This window comes from Paroedura picta, chromosome 5 (genome assembly GCF_049243985.1).
Source record: "Paroedura picta isolate Pp20150507F chromosome 5, Ppicta_v3.0, whole genome shotgun sequence".
NCBI classification, from domain to species: domain Eukaryota; kingdom Metazoa; phylum Chordata; class Lepidosauria; order Squamata; family Gekkonidae; genus Paroedura; species Paroedura picta.
Genome location: NC_135373.1, coordinates 30797090 through 30812016, shown reverse-complemented (window position 1 = coordinate 30812016; position 14927 = coordinate 30797090). Strand labels below are relative to the sequence as shown.

Here is a 14927-nt window from a genome sequence, read left to right as displayed (position 1 = left end):
AGGTTTGGTCAGCCCAGTTTGCTGAGTTCCTTCCTCCTAAATGGCCCCCTCCCTGGCCAGGGTTTAGAAGGCTGGGATGCTCTCCCTGTGATTGGAAGGAAAAACATACAAGGAGAACTATTGATTGGACGGGATGCACATAGGTTATGCTGTCCCTCTTCCTCTCCTCTGCCACCCTTAATGGACACAAAGCCTTCCATACAACGTGGCTGCCACGTACCTTTGCTGTGTGGTATGTCCACAAAGTGTAGATGGGTCACTCTGGGGCAGAGATGCTTGGCATTCTTTGGGGGGGGGGGGGGGGACAGTGGGAAGGCATCTGGAGTTCTGGCCTTGCTGGTGGACCTGGGTTTTGGCCACTTTGTTGAACTGGATGGGCCCGTAGCCTGATCCAACATGGCTTCTCTGCCCTTATGATGTCTGCCACTGGCTGATGCTCCTCTATTCGCTCTGCTCTTTCCTCCAGGCTCCATGAAGATCGATAGTCTGGGAATGCTGACGGACTTGTCGGAGTGCGAGGGGCGCCTCTTTCCAGTCGGCTACCAGTGAGTTGCCCGCTCACGAGAGGCTTGCCGCCTCTTAACTCCTCCGGGTTGTGGACCAGAACGCTCTGTCCTCGGGCCCTTGAAGAACTCGAGCAGTTAGAGCTGCAGGACTCCTTTTCCAGTCTCGGCTCAAAAACATGTTTTGCTGCTTGGTTTCCTCATGGCGACAGTTGCTAAATGCAGGAGGCGCTGCTATCCCTGCTGCTGACCTCAAGGCAACGTGTCCAGCAGATGCTGTCTGCCTTTGTTTGCAAGAGCTGGGCACGTCTCTGCTGAGGCCTTGGGGCCACAGTGTCTGTCTCCACTCAGAGATGCTCAGAGCACTATTAATGCCGTGAGATGATGCCCCAGTGGACAAAGATGGTGCTGTTAAAACCCTTTCCTAGATGGGTCCCCTCTCTCTCTCTCTCTCTCTCTCTCTCTCTCTCTCTCTCTCTCTCTCTCTCTCTCTCTCTCTCTCTCTCTCTCTCTCCCTCTCCCTCTCCCCCCCCAGAGGCTCAGAAACAAGAAACAATCCATAACATATAAATAATCATAACACTAATACTACTACCTGATAATTGTAACAGTGCAAACAAGTCCAGGACCAGAGTGCACTGATGGATTTCGGGGGGGGGGGGGGGCAGGGGCCGAAGAGCTCCTTTTTGCAGGCCCTGCAGAACTGTTTAAGCTCCGCTAGGGCCCTGATCTCCTCCGGGAGCTCATTCCACCAGATGGGGGCCAGGACAATCAATCAATCTAGTCTTTATTAGCGTGATAAAAGGGACAATAGAATTAATAAAACAATTACAGGCATGTAAAAGAGCCAGTTTGGCGTCGTGGTTAGGAGTGCAGACTTCTAATCTGGCATGCCGGGTTCGATTCTGCGCTCCCCCACATGCAGCCAGCTGGGTGACTTTGGGCTCGTCATAGCACTGATAAAGCTGTTCTGACCGAGCAGTGATATCAGTTCTCTCTCAGCCTCACCCACCCCACAGGGTGTCTGTTGTGGGGAGAGGAAAGGGAAAGCGACTGTAAAAAGCTTTGTGCTTCCTTCGGGTAGGGAAAAGCGGCATATAAGAACCAACTCTTCTTCTTCTAAAAGTCAAAGGGCAACAATAAAATTAATAGAACCATTATACTACTATGTGAATTACGGAAGTAAACCATTCTCAACTTTGAAGTTTAACTACACAAATCCTAATCGCAGCTGACAAAAACATTGCCACCCCTTAGTGAGGGCAATTTGGGGCCTGGCTGCACCCTGCAGCTCAGACCCAGACATGAGTAAAGCAGCCTTTTCTCTTTGTAGCAGCCATCATGTCTCTCCCTGCCCAAAGGTGTCCAAAATGCCTCGCTTTTCTGCCCACCTCCCAGATGTTCCCGTATTTACTGGAGCACCGTGGATGCCCGCAAGCAATGCTGGTACAAATGCCGGGTCCTGGAGCACCGGCCGAAGCTGAGCCAGGAGGAGCCGGACGCGCTGGGGGTGCAGGAAGAGAACCACACCATCGTGCACAGCCCAGCCATCCCGGCAGGTGAGACTGGCTCAGGGGTGTTTGTTTCCGGGTGGGCGGGTCCCATGCAGGTGGTGGGCTGGGCTGCTTTCACCCACCTTGCCTGTCTCTTTGGTTCCAAAGTCTTGGAAGGCTGGATGAGCAATGAATTGCTTTACCCCGAGCAAGAAGCTGTCCTTTCCCAGTCACAGAGAGGTTACGAGACACACCCAGATTCATGGCAAGAATACCTCTGAATGCGGGGTTCAACCCCTGCAAGAACCCCAGCTGCTGCTTGCATCTGAATTTATTATTGCAAAAGCAGTCAGTGCTGGGTGCAAGGAGGAAAGCTGAGGGGCCTTTTTGTTGATGGGGGGGGGGGCTTTGGGGGTTCCTGTAAGATGGATAAAATACACAAGATTAAACTAGTGTGTGCCGAAATCTGTACGTCACAGAATTCTGCTTTTATTTGAGCCTTCCGGTTAGCGGCAAAGTTGCCTCGCTGTCTTCTCTCTGGCCTTTTGCCCAGAGGGCCTTGCTGTTACGAAGGGCTCATGACCGGCTTTCTCCAGTTGTGGCCACTTCATGCTAGGCCAGTGGTTCTCAACCTTCCCAATGCCGCGACCCTTTAATCCAGTTCCTCATGTTGTGGTGACCCCCAACCATAAAATTATGCAAGGGTTCTTTCACAGAAATTAAACCGGTGTGAAGATCCACTGGTCATGATTGTAGATAAATTGTATATACAAATTGGCGGGTGCCTTCAGGAGGAGCGGCAACAATGGCGTGTGCCAACCCCCACCAGCCAAGCTGCTCGCCCTGCTCCGACCCCTGTGAAAGGGTCATTCGACCTCCAAAGGGGTCCTGACCCCCAGGTTGAGACCCACTGCGCTGGGGGAATGACTCTAGGCTTCCTTTGCTCACGATCAACCATCTGTGTCCAGGACGAGCGTCCTGGGGTCCCACTTCCTCTGTCGCTGCCCCCTTCCATCTTTGATGGCCTGGGGATTCTTGTTTCAGAGGCTAACCTTGGCGAAAAGCACCTTCAGGAGACGGCCCCACCCTTGCCGCCACCAGAGCGTCACTCTCCCGCCCAGAACCCCGGGCCTCTGCCACCCCCGGAACCCGCCGCCTCCAAACCCAAATCTCTCTCTGGAGCTCGCATCAAAGTGCCCAACTACTCCCCCACTCGGCGGCCTATAAGTGGGGTGTCATCTCGCCCACTACCCTCTCCTGGTGAGTACCCGCTCTGCCCAGGGGGCACAGAGCCTAGAACTGTGGAGTTGCCTTCTGCAGGTCTTGCGGGTGGGAGGGGTGTGTGGGGCGTCTTCTCAGAGTTGGGCCTAGTCTTAGAAGCAAATTGGGGCTAAAGGGGAGACTGCAACAGCGGCACTCTTAAAAGGCCACACTGATAGCTTTAGCTCTGTGCCCTCTGCATTCCCTTCTCTGCTTCCTCACACAGGGAGTGATTGTTATTTGCATAATGGAAGAAAGGGGATTTGTATAGCAAGCTGAGGGCTGGGGGTGGAAATCCTCCGCATCAAGCATTAAAATCATCAGCGATATGAAGAACATATGCATTTATCACAAAACGATTGAAAACAGTGTATCGGCCCCAATGAAGGAAGGCACGTCATGGAATTTCCATCCGAGATCCATGTGCTCAACCAGGGCAGAAGGCTATTTAGAAAGATACCTCTGCCGTGAGTCACAGTTATTGATTTTAAAGCAATTTTAACTGGATCCAACGTGTTGAACTTGCTGACTAGTTCAAAGTCTAGAGCTATTGCGTAATGTGTCTGTTTGGCCACTGAAGAAGGCCATTTGGCTGAAATGTCAGGGTCACATAAGGTCCTTGTTTGAAAATATTGCATAATTCTGTTTGGAGGCGATAATTTGGGCCTGTAAAATTATTTTTAGTACTTTCTTCAATAAAGACATGTATTCTTTATTGAATTGGTGGTTTTAATGTTTTATGTGGAGAATTTGAATCATTGGGATAGTAAATTATATTTTCTTTTAACCTTGATTCAGGTTGTGTTATTTTTTTGTGGGGAGGGGGGTACTTTGTTGGCCGAGGAAGAAATCCCATCGATGGTTCTGGTTTGAAGGGTTATGGTGGTTGAGGGGTGTAGTAATGGGTCGGGTCGTGCATAGTGCAGGGGGTTGGACTGGGTGACCCAGGAGGTCCCTTCCAACTCTATGATTCTATGAGGCTCAATACATATGGCAGGTTTTGAGTGACAGTTGTTAACCGTGGCCATAGAATTAGGATCCCGTGACAGGATGGCGTCATGTGGAAGAGAGGGCATGTCTGCGCTTGACCAGTTTCTCCTTTTCTTCCCCCGCCCCCTTCCCTAGGGAGTGCATCATCCATGTCCCATCACATCTTGACCGTGGGCGACCCTGACTTCCCCACTCCACGCCGCACTCAACGCCTCAGCCCTCTGTCGCCTAGTGGTGCCCCCCTTATCCGCCGGTCTTCCCTCCCACCACAGGCCACTGCGAACAGGACTAGTCCCCCCAGCACCACTCTCAGGGCAATGCCGCCTCTCCTGGACGAACCCCCAGCTGGGAGTGGCATGAAGCACACGTCTACCTCTGACGGGCAGCGGCCCGCACCTACCTCACCCCCTCCCTCGCCCCCCGCTGTACCCCCGGAGCTGGCTTTTGAGCTCAACGTCTCCGACTTGGAGTTCGATGACAGTCTCTTGGACGAGCCCTTTCAGGAAGAGGAGCTGGGGGTGCCCCGAACTTGCCCCTCGCCCAGCCTGGAGCTGCCTCAGTTGGACGGGCTGAGAGACGTGGAGAGTGAGGAGGAAGGAGAGGCCGGGCGCTACTTCCGCTTCCCACGCACCGTGGTGATGCGAGAGCCACCTCTGCCCCCGTACCCTCTTGAACTGCCCTTGCCCCACATCCACCAGCTGGACGGGATAGACGACGGCACGGACAGCGAGGCGGATGCCGCAGGGGGGCACCCGTCTGCCAAAGGCAAGCAGGGGGAAACAAGGGTGGACAGGGAGCTGGCTGGCCCTGCTCCCGCCCCAGAGGACCTGCCCTCTGACATCGTGGAGTTTGTGCTGAAGAACATGGACACCCCGGAAAGCAAGGCCCCGCTGCCGAACTGCCCCGGCCGGCCCTCCCCGCCCCCACCGCCCCCTACCTCTGCCAGCCTTAACGGCACTGAGTCAGCCCACCCGAGCCCTGTTCCGGATGCCAGCTCGACCCTAATGCTCAGCTGTGCCCAAGTGCCTGGCGGCCCGGAGGTGAAGGTGCTGGGCTCCGAGGGACAGAAGCCGGGCTCCAGAATCATCCTGGTGAACAAGCTGGGCCAGGTCTGCGTGAAAGTGCAGGGCGAAGAAAGCGTGCTCAACGCCCAAGACGGGGAGCAGGCCTCGGGCTGCAAGGCCAAGCCAAACCCTGTCCTGCCTCCACCTGCCCCCACACCTGGCCTGAACACGGTCATTTTACGGGCACCCCTGAGCCTCGCTCCAAGCCCTGTTCCCACCTGGACCATCCGGGGCCCAGTGCTCAGCATGGTGCCCATGATGAACGTGGTGGGCCCCGCCCCTCAGGCCACCGGAGGGCAGCTGGCGCTGGGGCTCCCCCAGACCTGTCTATTGCAGCCCGTGGCCATGAACCCAGGAGTGCTCAACCTCCCGAGCCTGGTGTCCTTGCCTAGCCCACGGCCGGCCATCCGGGTCAAGAGAGTCTCCACCTTTGTTGGAAATATGCTCCCCAAGAAGGCGAAGGTGGATGGAGTCGGTGAAGAAGAGCCGCCGCCAGGGTCGCCTGCAGGGACTCCTGGTCACTTGGTTAACAACTGCCTTTCGGGCAACACAGCAGGCTCTAGGTAGGTGCATTTGCCCTTCCTCTTTCCATGGTAACTTCGCTGTTGATAACATGAAGGCTTAAATAGAGAGACTGAGAGAGACATAGAGAGAGAGAGAGAGAGGATAAATCTTTGTTGGTCTTAGACTCTGCCACTGGACTCTGACTTTGTTTTGTTGTGCTGCTTCAGACCAACATGGCTACCCACTTGAACATAGAGAGAGAGATACACAGAGGGAGAGACAGAGAGAGAGATACACATAGAGAGACACACACACGCATAGAGATACGCATAGAGATAGATGGTTGGTTGGTTGGTTGGTTGGTTGGTTGGTTGGTTGGTTGGTTGGTTGGTTGGTTGGTTGGTTGGTTGATTGATTGATTGATTGATTGATTGATTGATTGATTAACATGGGTAGTCATTTTTGTCTGAAGTAGCACAACAAGAATATAGCACCTTTAAGGCCAGGAAACATTTATTCAGAGGGTGAGCTTTCGAGTGCAAGCACACCTTGAATAAATCTCTCTCTCTCTCTCTCTCTCTCTCTCTCTCTCCATTGACCCGTTCCCACAATGCCTCATGTTCTGGCTTCTGTGGCTGAAGACAGTGGGATTGTGAGAGAGGGTTTCCAACAGTGTCTCCATATATTTCTTTGCCCGTCCTTTGGCCTCTTTTTAAAATGGGCCTTTCAAGTGGTACCAAAACCCTGTGAAGCTTTATGAGACCAGAAAGTGGGAGGAGAGGAGGAGGATGAAGAAGAAACTCCTCATTTGTGCCTCTTCTCAATGCTATTCGAATGGCCTATTAAACATCTCCATCCTTTGTCCTTGCTGTAAGCTCAGGAAGAAGGAAGAAGAAGAGTTGGTTCTTATATGCTGCTTTTCTCTACTCGAAGGAGGTTCAAAGCAGCTTACATTCACCTTCCCTTTCCTCTCCCCACAACAGACACCCTGTGAGGTGGGTGAGGCTGAGAGAGCCCTGATATTCCTGCTCAGTCAGAACAGCTTTATCAGTGCCATGGTGAGCCCAAGGTCACCCAGCTGGTTGCATGTGGGGGAGTGCAGAATCGAACCTGGCATGCCAGATTAGAAGTCTGCGCTCCTAACCACTGCACCAAACTGGCTCTCAAGGATCTCTCCACTGGGTTCTTATTCTGATTTGCTTCCCCGCCAGGATCCTCTTCATGCAAACAGCTTGTTTCGTCAAGCTTCCCTATAGGTGTGGCCTTGGTGGGAAGCACGCTTGCGTTTGTGTCCTGACCTATGGCCCTTTCGCCCTGCAGTGTCGGGAAGGTTCGGATGAAGACCCCCACGGCAAAGGGTGTCCTAGACCTGGATATGCTCAAAGAGGAACCAGGCACCGTTGGCAAGAACGAGCTGTGAGTATGACCTGGAGGAGGCGAGAGCCCAGGATTTCCCAACCAGATCGCCTGACTGCCTCTGTCTCTCCCTCTCCCTTCAGGTCCCCGGTGGAGGATTCCCCTTCCTCCAGAGTCCTGCCCTCCCATCCCGGAACCCCAGATCAGAGCCAAGAGCCTCTGCTGGAGCCCATCTGGCACAGATACACAGGTACAAGAACCTCTGCCTGTCTCCCTCTCGCACTGGGTGGTTGGCTTGTCCGTGGAACTGTGGGGGAGGCTTGATGGCCCAGTGGTCAAGAAAACGATTACAACCTTCTGATTGATCCTACAGTTATTCGGGATTGGCTATAATTCGACATCCTGTCCCGGTTCAAGTCTTTGGTTCTTACCAGGCAGAGAAAACGGCCTGTTCCTCTCTGGAATGTAGCATTTGATAAGCTCTCTCACAAGAACAAAGTTTATTTTGTAGCTGAGAGAGTCCTTCTCAAGGCTGGGGAAATAGAAGAAGAGTGTGTCTCTACTGTGTGTGTAAACAATGGGTGGTTGTGTGTGTGGGGGGGGGAAGCATGCAAGAAGGTTTTTGGACCTGTCAGCAGTTCCTGGAAGGCTGGCGTAAGGGCCGTAGGGGGTTCCTGGGAGATGGAGTGGGGAGGTAGAGACCCCAGGCTGTTGGCTCATCCTGCAAAGCATCATCTTTTCCCGCCTCCAAGGGAAGTGTGTTCAACACGATGTAATTTTATTGTTCTCTGCACAGATTTGGGAACTCCCCTGTGTCTATATTTCTTCTGCATCTGCAGTAAAAATATACAAAGGTTTTTCTCGGATGCTTTAGGATGCTTTGGGCTGATCCTGCGTTGAGCAGAGGGTTGGACTAGATGGCCTGTATGGCCCCTTCCAACTCTATGATTCTCTGATTCTCTGAGTGATACATTGGGGCTGGGCAAAAGAACCCCAATTTGGCTGTTTGGCTATCAGGCTGACTCCTGCTCATGCCTCTCGACTCTGGTACATGTCTCTCTTTCAAGTTAGGAAGAGACCCGTCCTGTATGTAGATTTAGGCACAACTCTTTCTCCCCCGTTTTTGGGGCAAAAACAAAGGGTGGGGATTGTAGCCCATCCAGTGTCCTTGAAACCCTCCCAAGCCTAATTCGGTCTGCCAGCTTCCCTTCTGGTTTGGTGGATCGCGTGTGTTCTGTCCTGATCGGAGAAAGAAGAAGCAGCAGTCTGTGCAGAAGGAGAAGAAGTTTAGCGATCCTAGTCCCCCTTTGTGTCTTGCATGCAGCTTCATCAGGGGGGGGGTTTACCAAAACAATATAAGACATAAAAATATATTTAATAACTCATTTCAAAAAAAGTTGCTAGAGCAGAGGGCAGATTCCCAGCACATGTAAAGAGTGCAGTTCCTAATTAGCTGTTAATTTTTAGAGAATTGAACCTGCATTCACACATACTAAATATTGTGTAATTACAAAGGAAACTCTTGTTAGATTGTTTGTGAAATAGGTCTTAGAGCCATCCTTGCCTTTCAGATCCATTTTGGTTCCATCCCCATACTTACCCTTACACAGAGTCCAGGCTTGTCCTGGCTCTCATATGCATGAATGAAAAGTAGGGTATAAAAACCCAGCTCTTGAGCTTCTTCTCTCATGGCGGGGGTCTCTCACAGCAGCTCGATTCTGCTGGGGGTGGGGATGGGAACCTGCTCCCCCCCCCCATCCCTGGACACAGGCCTGCAGGCCGGACTCCTCCTGGAGCCCTTCAGCGTCAGTCAGCAGCTGCTCCTTTGTTCCCCCAGTGGGCCTTTCCAGCTCCGACGAGGACAACCTGAACCAGGAAGACAAGGAGAACGAGGTGCCCCGCAAGACGCAGCCCCACCTGCGCTTCGAGATCACCAGCGAGGACGGCTTGGCCGTGCAGGAGGACAGCATCGAGGGTGAGAGGGCGGCCTCTGTTGCCTTGTGGGACGACGACAAAGGCTCTGTCCATGCTGACGCTTGTTTCTCCCTTCCTGAGCACCAGCTGCAATGCTGCGTCTGCCCTGGAGGGCGGCGCCCTTTGCAAGATCCTCATTTCTCCCTGTCTGAGATCAGCTGTTTTCTTTGTCTCTAAAGAATCACTCAGAGCCTCTTGTGGCGCAGAGTGGTAAGGCAGCCGTCTGAAAGCTCTGCCCATGAGGCTGGGAGTTCAATCCCAGCAGCCGGCTCAAGGTTGACTCAGCCTTCCATCCTTCCGAGGTCGGTAAAATGAGGACCCAGCTTGCTGGGGGGTAAAACGGTAATGACTGGGGAAGGCACTGACAAACCACCCTGTATTGAGTCTGCCATGAAAACGCTAGAGGGCGTCACCCCAAGGGGCAGACATGACTCAGTGCTTGCACAGGGGATACCTTTACCTTAAAGAATCACTCCCTGCCCTTTTCTCTCTTCAGGTGCCTGGAAAGCAGTCATTGAGAAGGTGCAGGAAGCTCGGACCAATGCCAGGCTGAAGCACCTGTCCTTTGCAGGTGAGAGGGCAGTCCTCTCTGGCTGCCAAACCCACCACCCCCTCTTCTCCCAGGGGCTTCAGCATTGGCGGATCGTAGTAGCATCTTGCCAGGGAATCTCTGGGTTCTCTTTCCAAGCTCGGGGGCAGGCCTGGTCTTCCTCGCCGCCGGGGTATCACGGCCGGGTGGCTGAGTCTCGGGGTATCCGTTTCCACGGCAGGCATGAATGGTGTACGGATGCTGGGGATGCACCACGATGCCGTCATCTTCCTGGTGGAGCAGCTGTACGGCGCCAAGGCCTGTCATAAGTACAAGTTCCGCTACCATCAGCACGAAGGCGAGGAGGAGGAGCTGCCTCTCAACCCTCACGGCTGTGCCCGGGCCGAAGTCTACGTTAGGTGGGAGGTGGCTTTGCTTTTCCTGTCTTAAGGCTGACGATGGTCTCTGTAACTGTGGGCATCACCTGGAGCCCAGGTGTCTTTGGTTGTGGGCATCCAGTGAAGCCCAGGTGTCTTTGCTTAAAATGTCATGGCCCCTAAATTGTGACCCTGGTTTGGGTAGAATCACAATGATGATGTCATCCGTTCAGTCATGTCCGACCCTCGGCGATTCTATAGAAAAGTTTTCTCCATTCATCTCTGTCTCTGCTTGTTTTCGTTGGCTCATGGTCATCCCTGTATCGGCTTTGATCGTGTCGAGCCAGCAGATCCTTTGGCGACCACGTTTCCTTTTGCCACTGACCATGCCGAGCATTAATGATCTTTCTAGCGAGTCTGATCGCATGATGTGTCCAAAGTAAGTGAGCCTTAGGCGTAATATCTTGGCTTGGGTAGAATCATAGAATTCATTCTACCCAAACCAGGGGCGCCATTCAGGTGCCATGACATTTTAAGCAAAGATATCTAGGCTTCAGTTTTGAGCAAATCTGTCATTTTAGCCAGGAATGCTGTTCTTGATCCATTCATTTATCTATCCAGCCAGCTGTTCTTGCTGACTCAAAACGGCTTACAGTATTTAAAACAGCGTGATTCATAGACTAGACAGGGCAATATAGCTTGGATCACAAAGGTTAGAAAACTGCAGTGACCACATTATAAGACATAGCCTGGATTAGTGGTTCTCAAGCTGGGGGTTGGGACCCCTTTGGGGGCCGAACGACCCTTTCACAGGGGTCGCGGCAGGGCAAACAGCTTGGTCAGAGGGGGGTCACCATCCACACATCAGCCTTGCGGGGTAGATTGAGAGAGAGCGTTCGTCTGTCTGGGGCAGCGGAAAAGAGGGAGATCAGTACAGTGGGACAAGAGGCAGAACAGAACTGAGAAACCCCAGCGGGAAAGAACCAATTTATATACAATCATGAACAAGGGATTTTCACGCCATTGGTCAGTTTCAGTTTAATTTCTGGGAAAGAACCCTGGCATAACTTTATGGCTGGGGGTCACCACAACATGAGGAACTGTATTAAAGGGTCGCGGCATTAGGAAGGCTGAGAACCACTGGCCTAGAAGAAATGCAGAAGCTGGTTTTCAGAAAACTGTGAGAAAACTGTGCAATAGAAACAAGATAATGCATGCAGTGAACAACAGTCCTTGTCCTTTTGGGAGAGCATCCTCTTGGACAATTCCCTCTTCAGTTGAGTAGGGTGGGCGAACAATGAACTAAATATATAAAGCGGGAGGAAAGGGGATGGGAAGGGGAACCATTCTGTGTGCCCAAAACGAAACCAGTCTCCGTCCTTCCCTGCTACTCCAGGAAATGCACCTTTGACATGTTCAACTTCCTGGCATCCCAGCATCGTGTTCTTCCTGAGGGTGGCCCCTATGATGAAGAGGAGGACGAAGTGCAGCTCAAGTCTACTAGGTGAGAAGCCATGGCTGACCTCGGCCATTCTCAATGTGGAAGGAGCCTTTGTCTGTGCTTGAGAGGTCAGGGCAGCCTGCAAACCAAATCAGTGCTCTAAGGCAGGGGTAGTCAAACTTGTGGTCCTCCAGATGTCCATGGACTACAATTCCCATGAGCCCCTGTCAGCATTTGCTGGCAGGGGCTCATGGGAATTGTAGTCCATGGACATCTGGAGGACCACAGGTTGACTACCCCTGCTCTAAAGAATTTGTGAATGGGCAAGAGACAGTGGTTGGGAGATGAGTGGTGCTGTGTAATCACGGGCCTCTGATTGTCAGCCAGTGGGGTCGGGGATGAAGAAAGCCTTGATGTCACAAACCGTAGGCTGGTCCGGCTGACCCTAGGAGACCCCCCTCATAGAGAACTGCTCCGTACATGTGTGGTGCAAAGAAATCAGTCTTTATTGAGGGATCCCATGGGGTAAAGTGAGACAGAACTTGGCAGTAACAGGAACATTGACAGAGACAAGCACAGGTGGCCCCCTTGGGTCTTTATATAGGGGTTTAGTTTAAGCAGGAGAATCTGTTCTCATAGAGAAGGCTTTTGATCTAAAAGGTGTGGATTCAGGAGACATTCAGTCTGCGCCCTCTGCCATCCCTAGCAGTAAATGTCCAATCCCTACCATGTGAACCAAGGACAACATAGATAAGGGAGAGTTCTTCACAGTGGGGAAGATGGGCTCTACTGGTCATAAAACATGAGATGGAAGGGAGGAGGGATGGTACAGAAAAGTAACAGGAATATGGGGTTGGGGATGGGTGAAGGACCCGCAGGTCCGTTGAACTTCTAAGCTAGCCCTCCCGAGGAGATTGGGAGGGCGATTATGACACGTTCCCAGGAACAGGAAACAGCCATCATGGGGCAGAAATCCCACACATACTGCTGCCAGCATGAATTACAGCTCTTAACTCTTGTCTGCTGTTGACCTAAAACCCATGTTGGTGCCTCTTGCTTGCTGTTGGCCCCAGAACCTCCTTTTGAACCGTCTCACAATTTAAACTTGCCCTTTGGCACCGGCTTCTTGTTCTAGTCCTGCCTCTTCTTCTTCCAGGCGAGCAACCAGCTTGGAGCTACCCATGGCCATGCGTTTTCGGCACTTGAAGAAAACCTCAAAGGAGGCTGTGGGTGTGTACAGGTAATGTCCCAGGTCATCAACGGCTGGTTGGAGTCCCCTCTGCAAGAGAGAAATTGCTTCCCCAGCCTTGTTTCTGTGAGGGCTTGCCACACTTTAAGGAGCTGCCCTCCTGAATTTTCATCCTTTTGAGAGAGCCCTTCCATTTCTAGAGGGGTATCTGAGTTTTTGTGTTGCAGGAGCAAAATCCAACCAAAGTCCCACGGGCACCACGGTGGACTTAACAGTGGATTAAATTCCTATTGGTCCTTTTTAAAGGTGTTGCTGAGCTTGCCTATGTCCTGTTGTCCCTCCAGAAGAACCGGTTGACCATTGTGTGGGACAAGATGCCGGATTGTTGCGTCTGATCCAGCAGGGCTTCCTGTATGTTCTGGCTTCCCTTCCATTTCCGCTCTGTGATACTCAACCCACCTTCCTCCCCCTCCACCCATTCCAGGTCAGCCATCCACGGCCGGGGTCTGTTCTGCAAGCGAAACATCGACGCCGGCGAGATGGTGATCGAGTACTCGGGCATCGTCATCCGATCCGTGCTGACAGACAAGCGGGAGAAATACTACGACAGCAAGGTACCGGCAGGCCAGACGAGCCCCATCCGGAGCTGGGAGGGGGACGGAGCGTGTCGGAAGGGGGGAAGGGGGGGCGGGCCGATGGGCAGGATCCACGACCCTGAAACCCTTTCTCTTTCTCCCCAGGGCATTGGTTGCTACATGTTCCGCATCGACGATTTTGACGTGGTGGACGCCACGATGCACGGCAACGCCGCCCGCTTCATCAACCACTCCTGCGAGCCCAACTGCTACTCGCGCGTCATCCACGTAGAGGGCCAGAAGCACATTGTCATCTTCGCCCTGCGGCGCATCTTCCGTGGGGAGGAGCTCACCTATGACTACAAGTTCCCCATCGAGGACGCCGGCAGTAAGCTGCCTTGCAACTGTGGGGCCAAGCGGTGCCGCCGTTTTCTCAACTGAGGACTCGTCTCCCAGCTACAGGCCTTCCCCGGGAGCAGCCGGGAAGAGTGGGGCACGCCCAGGAAAGGGGGGGGGGGACCTGGACCGGCCGTGCAGTCCGAAGTGAGCCGCACTCGCTCATCCCTTTCTTCCCTCGAGGCACAGAGACGGTTCCTCTCCAAGAGCATCAGTGATGCACGTTTCGTCTCGAAAAAGGAGGCCGTGGGCCGTGGCCCCGTCACTTGAGTCTGTGGCTTTGAAATTATGGCAGGCAGAGATACGGGGGCAAGTCCTGAAGGGCGTCTCCCCCCGCAACCCCTAAATTTGTGCCCATCTGCTTCATAAATCCTGATGATGATGGTGATGATTGTTATTTTTTTCCCTCGTGGGGTGAGAACAGCATTTTCTTTAATTTTGTACTTTTAAATTTTGTGAATCCCCCCTCCCCCACTTGCTTAGATTCTCTGTCGAAAAGGAAAAAAAAAAAACATCAAACCCAGGAGGATGTAAATATTTGTACAAATTTCTAAACCTGTTTATTTTCTATGCACTTTTTTATTTAAGATGCTCAGTCAACTCAGACGGGAAGGGGTTGGATTCTTGTTGGTATAATTTTAAATAAAAAGAAATTTTGACACAAGCCTTGAGATCCGCTGTGGTCATTTCGAGGGGGCACGGCAGGGAGGTTTGGCAGGCTGACGTCACTGCCGGGGGTCTCCACGAAGCAGATATATATCTACGTACACAACAGGAGAGAGAAAAGAAACTCCTTAATCTGAAAAACAGTGAAATCCCTACCTCACCCCTCCGGACTTAAGGTCATGTGAATTGATTTAAAAATACACAGGGACCAGGTGGCTGCCTTGCTTTGAACTGGCATACAAACACACAAAAGATAGATTCATGTGGGTAGTCTTGTTGATACAAAGCAACAGAACTAATTCCATGGCACCTTTAAGACCAACAAAGATTTATCCAAGGCGTGAGCTTTCAAGTGCAAGCACTCTTCCCCACATTGTCTGATATTACTGCTCAGTCAGAACAGAAGTATAAGAAGATAATTGGTTCTTATATGCCGCTTTTCTCTACCCGAAGGAGTCTCAAAGTGGCTTACAGTCGCCTTCCCTTTCCTCTCCCCACAACAGACACCCTGGGAGGTGGGTGAGGCTGAGAGAGCCTTGATATTACTGAAGAAGAAGAAGAAGAGTTGATTCTTCTATGCCGCTTTTTTCTACCCGAAGGAGTCTCAAAG

General features: G+C 52.3%; 1 protein-coding gene across 2 annotated transcripts in view; it reads left to right on the top strand.

The window, feature by feature from the left end:
- Positions 1-14315, top strand: part of KMT2B (lysine methyltransferase 2B) — an 83642-nt gene extending 69327 nt beyond the window's left edge. For both annotated transcript variants that reach the window (XM_077337067.1, XM_077337068.1), the window contains exons 25-37: positions 467-545; positions 1902-2062; positions 3041-3256; positions 4382-5873; positions 7135-7230; positions 7314-7420; positions 9008-9145; positions 9641-9715; positions 9915-10092; positions 11447-11554; positions 12648-12731; positions 13165-13294; positions 13421-14315. In XM_077337067.1, coding sequence (XP_077193182.1) covers positions 467-545; positions 1902-2062; positions 3041-3256; positions 4382-5873; positions 7135-7230; positions 7314-7420; positions 9008-9145; positions 9641-9715; positions 9915-10092; positions 11447-11554; positions 12648-12731; positions 13165-13294; positions 13421-13696 — 3140 coding nt within the window. In that variant the 3' untranslated portion in view covers positions 13697-14315. The remainder of the gene's footprint in view (positions 1-466; positions 546-1901; positions 2063-3040; positions 3257-4381; positions 5874-7134; positions 7231-7313; positions 7421-9007; positions 9146-9640; positions 9716-9914; positions 10093-11446; positions 11555-12647; positions 12732-13164; positions 13295-13420) is intronic.
- Positions 14316-14927: the final 612 nt, after the last annotated feature.